Raw genomic sequence first — 8,882 nt, forward strand, 5'->3', positions numbered from 1 at the left:
AAAAAAAAAAAAAAAAAAAAATGGTTACTGAAGATGGTAATCAGGAGTCAGTCCTAGAGGCTGCTAGCACCTGATCACAGGATTTTGGCTCTCTTGGTTTGATTTTTTTCTTACTTTTCTTATATGTCTGCAGGCACCTAGTTCAGGGGACCTGCTCACCCTGGACAGGGATGGATGTTTACTCCAATAGACACTTACTTGTGGACAAGTCCCATTACAGTAGTCTCCGCTTGTTCCCCGTCTCATCACAATTTCTGTTGCCTGTGCTCATCCATGGGCAACAGAAATGAAACTGTGGTTTGAAAATGTTTATAGTTGCCTTCACTCTCTCCAGAGAGAGAAAAAGACCATAATTTATAATATTTTTACAGTATATTGTGTTGTGTTCTATTTATGAATAGCTTTTGTTGTTAATCTCTTTGGAAATTTATAAATTAAATCTATCACATGAAACATATGTATAAGAAAGCATGGTTTATCAACGATTCAGTATCAAATGTAGTTCTGGTATCTACTGAGGGGTTGAGAATGTGTTGGTGGTGCGTAATGGAAGACTCCTCTATTTCAAAGTCAGTAAGCTACCTTAGGCTGGCCCTAGAGTAGCAATTTACTACTGGGACAAGTCCTGTGGTGTCTGCACTAACTGCCACATATGTACACGGGTCTCTGCATGCTGTCTTGTCAATACTCAAATATCTGTGTGTGTTAAGTGTGAGTGCAGGAGACTGGTCGGGTTATAACCAGCCAGCCCTTCGCTTCCTGGCCTTGTGCAGGAAGCAAACAAGTCTGACATTGTCAATTTAAGCCATGCACAGGCAGCTTAGCTGTCGGCAGACCCCAGGCAAACAATAGGAAGATCATACTGTTCTTTGCATCGTCTTCACTCACTATAATTCTTCCATACAACTTCCACCTAGTGAGACTTCCTCAGTCCTACCTCTCTTCCACAACTCCACGTCAACTCAGGAGAGTCACCGTGTTCTGCGTAGAATCCCCATGGATCATGATATAGAATAGTCTTCCAGACAGTAAATGAGGTAATCATAGGTCTCACCATCCTTATTTCTCTTATCTCATAATTCCTTTTTAAAAAAAAATTATTCAAATTCTGAAAACCATTATCTTTAATATTTTGTCTTATCTCCTGGTTCCTTGGAGTGGGCTGTATTCTTGATTCTTTCATCTTTTTTAATAGCAGAATTCCCTGAGCTTCACTTTACACGGCACACTGGAGGCTGAAAATCAGTTACAGAATACACTGCATTAATACAATAGTTGGTAGTTCTTTAATTTAGAAGACAATTGTGATGATACCATCTGCAACTTGGAGATTACTTATATACTTCAGCATTTTAGAAAGACAGATATAATTTATACACAAATTTAAAATTTTAATTTAGCATTCAGCTTTTACCTTAATGGAAATGATACACTACTCCTTATTTGTAATATGAACACATAACAGAGATTTTAGTTGTGTGAAAACTTTCTTGCAGGACTGTTGAAGAATATTTAAAAATTTTTAACCACAAGTCATTATGAATAATGCAATAGAAATCTATCCTCTTGTTAAAGCATAAATCTTAATATCTAAATAAGTCAAGTTTAAAAATGTAAAGATAAGTAGTATGTTATTTTCAAAAGCCTATACATGTATTTTTTTAAAAAAACCAGACAATCTGAAATTTACAACAGGAAAAAAAAAGGTGATAATGTATGGTATCTAATAAAATTTGAGAGCCTTTAGCTTGGTTTTTAAATGCTTGCACTGTGTTTATTTTGCTGAAATGGCAGATTATGCCCTTTATTTTTCAACGAAGTCAAACCATGAGATGCCACTTGATGTTAAAAGTCCATGGTTTCTTCCAGATAGACAACCAGCTTTATCAAGGTGGCCACTAGAAAAAAAAAATAAAAGACACAAAAGAAGTTCAATTAAAATGTAGTATATAGAAAAAGGTCATACAACTACAGATTATCCAGATGAAGCCAGCCTTTTTATGCAAATAGCATCACATATAACAATCTTTAGTAGCTACAAACACTATTCTTGTTTTATTTATTCACACGTTTGCAATACGTAATGACTACTTTCACTGTGGAACTTTGGTACATGTACAGGACACATCTTCCTTCTCTTTTATATCTCCTCTTCCTTTCCCCTCTCTCTCCAAGTCTGAGTCCGTTTCCCACTTGCACTATACTTATCTGCTTTGTTTCCTTTTATCTGCCTTTTATTTTACTCTTTACGTTATTTATACTTAGGATTTCTCATGACAGAAACCTGATGGTATTTAAGTTTGTGCAACCAATTGATTTCACTTAAAATTATGTTTTCAGGGCGCATACATCTTCCTACAAATGACTCAAGTTTTTCTTTATTGCAGAGCGGTACGCCATTGTGTATAAACACCACAGTTTCTTTAGCCATGTGTCTGTCGATAGACATTTAAGGTGCTTCTAAGATTTAGCTGTTATGAATTGTGCTGCTGTAAACATAGGAGTGCATGTATGCCTGTAATATGCTGTCTTTTCCTCTCGTGAAAATACCTAGCAGGAGAGTAACTGGATGGAATTTCAAATTTGGGTTTTTGAGGCCTCCACTCTGTCTTCTAGAACGGTGGTAACTAGTTTACATTCCCACGAGCAATGTAGGATCTTTCCTTTTTCATCACAGCCTCACCAGTATCAGTTATTATTTGATTCCTTCATGATGGCCGTTCTTTCTGCAGTGAGAGGGAATCTCAGTGTTGTTTTAATTTTTATTTCGCTAATGGTCAGGGATGTTGAACACTTTTTCATATATTTATGGAGCTTCTGTATTTCTTCTGAGAAATACTATTCTAAATTTAAGTAAGGTCATATTCAGATGAAAGCTGGAAAACATTTTTATCAAATAAATCCTATCTGAACATGGATATGATATAAAAATGTCTCTGTGAATCAGACTACAAACGCTGAAAGCAGGAATAATTTCTAGAAAGCCAGTTCCAAAAAGGTCGAGGTTATTTGTGATTATAATGAATGTGACATAAATGTTAAGCAAAGTGATTTTCTTTTCCAGCTCTTACATTTTGTGATTGAGGAAGCATCTTGTATCTATTAAAAGTCACAGAGTCTGGTTATACGTGCAGCCATTTTGAAGATGACATTGTGTAGTATAACAACCATTGTTAATATCTTATCACCATGTTTTGAAATTCTGTATCATTTTTATTGCTCTCTAGGATGTTTTGTTTATGTATTTGTTTTTGTTATTTTTTTTCTTAAATGACAAACAAAATTTGTATGTATATATAAGGATAGCTGGAATAGGTGTATTGCTAATGTCTGTAGTTTATTGAGAGGAACAGTCAATGCTTAAAATTTTCTTTTTTTCTTGACCAATTTTGCATGCTTGAATTTGGTAATTGATCTGAAAACAATATGCGGTATAAGAACCATTGTTGAATGCCTACCCTTTTGTATGGTGAAGCTCTGCATCATTTCTAATGTGCTTTTAAAATTATTTTTATTGTTTTTTACTTGCTACTGTTTTTGATTGTTTGATCAGTCTTACATTCTTACGTCTAATGGACTGAGCAACTTTTTGAAGATAACAGTATGGAATTTAGCAGCCATTATAAATTTCTATCATTTTGTCTGGAGGTCATGTTTCATTTTTGTTGTTTTTGTGTTGTTTTGTTTTTGTCTTCATTGTTGTTTAGTCAGCTTTTTCATTTTTAAAATAAAATAAAATAAATAAATAAATAAATAAATAAAAGTCAGGGAGCTTTGAAATCACTCAGAATGAAACGAGCTGCAGGTCCAGAGTAAGTGGAATGCAAAGATTGCATGGAGCTGTTTGGAAGGGACATAACTCTAAAACAAAATTTCAGGATAATTTTATTATCCATTGGGATATACAAATGGCAATATATTAGGAAGACACTTTTGTGATGTGGACTAAATACACAAAATCAAAAATATTCTTTTCAAATTTCTTTTCAAACTTGGTGTTGCAGTCATATCATGCACCTTCTATGCTGTAGGCCCTGCCCATTCATTGATATTTTATATCTTTTTCGGTTTTTGTTGTTTTTTCCAGTACTGGGAGTCGAACTCATGACCTTGCACTTGCCATGCAGGTGCTGTGCCACTGAGCTAAATCTTCAGCCCCCTGATATTTTATAAATAGAGGCCTTTAGTTTCACCTTGAGTAGTTTATTATTGTTACTGTATTTTTTTCTGAAGTCAAAAATCAATTTAAGCAGAAAAGTGTATAAAGAGGTATTCATAATGATGATGCCTCTAACCAAACAACTTGCAAAAGTTATAAAAGAAGAAAAGGCAAAGGAAGAAGGACCAGTGCAGTTTCAAACAGTGTCATTTAGTGTGGTCTAGATTCTGGTGCAAGTCTCGCTTTCATTGTCATTTGGAGACCAAAGTTGGTAAAGAAATGATAAATAATCATTTATAAAAATTTGGTAGTGCTAGGATATGTTGTTTTCATTTTACAAAATTATCAGTCCACAATGGCTTTAAGATTAAAACAAAACAAAACAATCAAGTGCAATTGGTCTTTGATCACATTTGAGAAGCACTGAGACTGACTATTCTCAATTTAAGTAAGGTCATATTCAGATGAAAATTCGAATACCTTTTCATCAAATGAACCCCATCTCAACATGGATATGACACAGAAAATACATTGTGAATCAGAATACAAACAGTGTAAGAAGGAACAATTTCTAGAAAGTAAGTGTAGCTCTAGAGGAAATGTAAGCATCATCCTGGAGATTGGCTGAATAACATCAGGGGTCACCAGTAGACTGAAAGATAAATGGAGAATCTGGACTTTTACCCTGAAGAAAATGCAGAGATTAGAGGAAAGTTATAGTGATCCTTAATTATCTGAAGGACTTTCCAGTAGCAGTGTCATGGATTTCTGCCTAGTTACAAAAATATAAATTACTACCACGTGCAAAAGGCTCCTGGACACATCATAATGTTAGAATTTTGAAGTCCTTGACAACAGTGGAATAAATTGTGATTGTTCTAGTTACCTGATAGTTCAAGTGTTGAACCTTGCGCTAACTAACTACTTATCAGGAGATTTTATAATTTACTTTTCAAAGAATATGATCCCAAAGATTGAAGTGAATAAGCTTGGACAGTGTACAAACCCATGGCAAACACAACTGGAATCCAACAAAACGTGATTTCAAAGGTGACATCATTTTTCATTAAACCACATTACCTCTAGGGAACAATTGGAAAGGAGAGTTAAATAGCGAGGGCTTGAGGAGAAGAGGTTTAAGGTACTTTCTCAGGCTGAAATTGCACATTTTACATGGGAAAGGGGAAAATAAAATTTAGAGTGAATGCTGCTATGCACGAAATGAGGTTGTCACTCGCGATAGGGACCTGTTTACTTTGGTGACAGCTGCGCACTTACCAGGAGCCCTGGTTCTGGAGTGGGAGCTGGTCTCATAAACTGCTTGTTTAATTTCCTCTTCTGTTTCCTCAGGTTGCGCAAGTAAAGAATGCGCTTATCTGCAGACTACGAGAATGACAGAAAGAAAACCAGATCATATTCTTTATAACATGCACATCAAACATACTGATTATGTTTTGTTTTGTATCAATAAGAGATAACATGGCACATGATTTGCATAGCTGACAGAAGAAGACAAATCCCTTTCCTTTGAGTGTGTGAGGGGCAGATTAAACAAACAGAAAACTTCCTGTAATCCCAGTACTCAGGGGGCTGGGGCAGGAGGATCACCACAAGTTCGAGGCCAGCCTGGGTGACAGTGAGCTCAAGGCCAGCCTGAACTGCAGAGCAATACTCTGTTCAAAAATCCAAAACAAACAAAAACGCCTCCCCCTTACGCCCGTAAAACTTACAGCATCAGCAGTGTTTTCAAAGGAGGCTATTCCTGATTCCTACTTCTACACTGTGCATATTTCTTTAAATCCAGACTCGTGGATATGTGTGCTTAAGTTCATTTTAAATGCGATAGTATTTAAAATCATTGTAAAAATAAGAAAGCAAGTAATTACTCATCCCTCTTCAACGTTGCATTTTATACATGGCTTTTTATGTCTCCATTGTATGGCATCACAAGTACTTAGAATGCTTTGAAGGTGATAAAATACAGTGTGAAAAAGACAATATGAGAAAGAGAGTATGGTGGCTTATGCTTAGAAGCTTGCGGCAAGTTCAAGGACAGCCTGAACTGCATAGCAAGACTCTGTATCTAAACAAATAACATGAAAAATGAGAACCCTTTTATTTACTGCCAACAGCAATGTAAATTAGTATAAGTTGCTTAAAAAGAACGTGGCATTGTTTTTAAAGTGATGAAAAATATGCTTTCCTTATATTCTATATTGCATCCTGCCTAAATAATCCAATGAACCTCTCTTACATGGGGAAAAAAGAAATGTACTAGGTGTTCACAGTAGCGCTGCTCATCGTAGGAAACAGAGGAACTGACCCAGTGCTCGTGAATAAGAGAGAAGATTAAGGAACTGTGACATGTTCTACAATGAGATAATGAAAAGCAGTGAAGGGGCTGGGGATTTAGCTCAGCGGCACAGCGCCTGCCTGGCAAGCGCAAGGTCGTGAGTTCGATTCTCCTCACCAGAAAAAAACCAAAACCAAAAAAAAAAAAAAAAAAAAGAAAAGCAGTGAAAATGAAGGAAATGCAAGTGTACACACCAACATGGACTAGCTTTGGGAAACAATATTGGGAAGAAAGAGTAAAAGACACACTGAATTTTGTATGATTGCATGCTTATAAATTTAAAAGCAACTGAAACAAAGCTACACATACAGAGACACACATGTGACAAACCTATTAAATGGAAGAGATGGATAAAAATGAAATTCAGGATAGTAGTTGTCTCTGGTAAGAGAGATGTAATGAGGTAAAATAGAGAGGAGACCCTTACACAGGTTCAAGAATGGTTTCATTCTTAAAGGGGAAGTATGTTGCATTACTGTGTTTTATAGGTTATAATGCTATTCATGCATATATGTATTTGTGTATGCATCAAATGTTGTATTTAACATGACAATATAAGCCATTTATTTTACCCTCATTAGGACCCATTCCGGCAGTCCCGTCAAGATCCCAGAGTATTAAGAAAGATATCATGGAAATGTCTAATTAGTAACAATGCTCAGGGCTGGGGATATAGCTCAGCAGCACAGAACCTGCCTGGAAATCACAAGGTCCTGAGTTTGATTCCTGGTACCAAAAACAAAACAAAAAGAAAAAACAATGTTCTACTCCTTGGGGAACAAGTCCATAAAGGAATAAGTCAAAAGCACAGTGTGGAAGCAAGCGGAATTTAAACTATTTGAATATTACCTGTCTGGCAGTGAGCTCTGAAGGGTGAGGGTGTCTTGGTCCTTCCTGCATGATACGCAAAATTAAAATGCACATGTAAACACATCAAAGTATGGACACGGCAGAGGAATGGATGCTTCTAACAGGGGGCTTGTGTTGCACTTTTATTTAAGTAATATATGAATACTATCTCAAAAACAGGATAACAATAAGAACAATCTAAGCTAAAGCAGAAGCTGGAGAATGGAAACAGTAAAATGAGAGAAGAGAACCAGCTCTGAACTAAACTACAGAGGACAGGTGGATGACTAAGATTTGCTCTGCAGGGGAAGGGTGTACAAAAATTTTATTGTAAAAGTCATACTCTTAGCGGCGTTTGATTCTGGTGGTGCCCCTGCTTTACATGGAGGGACCCGGTACCTGGGAAATCTGGGGTGACCGAAGTAGCGAGGCTCAAGGGGCTTGGCTGTGAATTTATGAAGATCTCACCTCTTACTCGGATTTCTAAATCATCCTTTAAACACCCCCACCCCATTTTGATCCGGTAATCTCCACATCGCAGGGTTGGGAATCAGGGCTGGGGACGGGGTTAGGGCCCTCGGGACACTCACAGGGTAGACTTGGGAGGGCTCATCGTCCCGAACGCGCAGACACATGCTGCAGAGCCCAGCGCCCCTGGGCGCCTCCTGCCTGCCAGGGGCTCAGCGAGCCTGGCCCCTCCTGGCCCCCGGCCCCGCCCCACCTGGCACTGTCACAATGCTCATTGTCCGTGGCGCGGGCCCCGCCCCACCCTGGGTCCCAAACTCGGAAGGCAACGCCCCGCCGTGTCCCCAGAGTGCCTGTGTTCTGAATGTCAGATCGCCACAACTGCCCATTTCCTGTTCTTGCTCAGAAAACCACGCCGGTCCCATTTCGCATCTTGCCTTGCCTGGCCTCTGTTCTCCATGGAGCACTAGCAGGGAGACCGCGGTTTATCACCTCAGCCTACCTGTGCTCGGCCTTCTTAGCTCCGGTCGCCCCACTACCTGTCAGCTGGGCTTCCAGCTGAGCCAGCCCCACTGTCTACCTATTCCGGGCTGCAGGGTGGGGCGCGGGTTGCAGGGGGGCATTTGAAGATGTCAGCCTTTATCATAATCTGAGGTTGCAGCTTTCATCCCAAGGTAAATCAGGAATTAGAGTCCTAACCTTATCCTCAGAGTTTACCACAGATCATCCTGCTTTTATTATTTTTGCATCAGTCCCGTATAGCAATAGTATTAAAAAACAAGAAGAAAAAACCACCATTAAGAACAGTTTTATATTTCATTTTACACTGAGAACCTGTCAGATTTGCTTCGTGTTTATGTAAAATTAAATGAACGCTGGCAGTGACCCCGCCTTTGGGTTCCTAAATGAGAAATGATAACTGGGCCCCCACCATCACTCATTACTGCTTTCGTGTTGCATTTGCACTTTATTGCACCAGGCAGGAGTGCCCTCAGAGAGTCCTTCCTCGGGTGAAACCTCTGAACCTCCGTGTCTGAGTCACTTCCGGTTGGACAA

The 8,882-nt window shown here is 38.4% G+C and overlaps 1 protein-coding gene across 1 annotated transcript; it reads right to left on the minus strand.

The window, feature by feature from the left end:
* Positions 1-1,748: 1,748 nt before the first annotated feature.
* On the minus strand, positions 1,749-8,080 carry Ccdc179 (coiled-coil domain containing 179). Its single transcript, XM_005401737.1, has 4 exons — positions 7,952-8,080; positions 7,362-7,406; positions 5,438-5,542; positions 1,749-1,898 (listed from the first exon to the last, which is right to left on the minus strand). The coding sequence occupies exons 1-4, from the start codon at positions 7,994-7,996 to the stop codon at positions 1,887-1,889; spliced, it is 207 nt and encodes a 68-aa protein (XP_005401794.1). The 5' UTR covers positions 7,997-8,080; the 3' UTR covers positions 1,749-1,886.
* Between the last annotated feature and the right edge of the window lie 802 nt (positions 8,081-8,882).

Source organism: Chinchilla lanigera, unplaced genomic scaffold (assembly GCF_000276665.1).
Source record: "Chinchilla lanigera isolate Chin_1 unplaced genomic scaffold, ChiLan1.0 scaffold00075, whole genome shotgun sequence".
NCBI classification, from domain to species: domain Eukaryota; kingdom Metazoa; phylum Chordata; class Mammalia; order Rodentia; family Chinchillidae; genus Chinchilla; species Chinchilla lanigera.

Excerpts from the sequence above, each read along its gene's own strand:
- Ccdc179 (XM_005401737.1), bottom strand. The coding sequence starts at position 7,996 with ATGTGTCTGCGCGTTCGGGACGATGAGCCCTCCCAAGTCTACCCT. Across the intron at positions 7,407-7,951 it reads AGCCCTCCCAAGTCTACCCT|GAAGGACCAAGACACCCTCA; the intron begins GTGAGTGTCCCG and ends CGTATCATGCAG. Across the intron at positions 5,543-7,361 it reads CAGAGCTCACTGCCAGACAG|TCTGCAGATAAGCGCATTCT; the intron begins GTAATATTCAAA and ends TCATTCTCGTAG.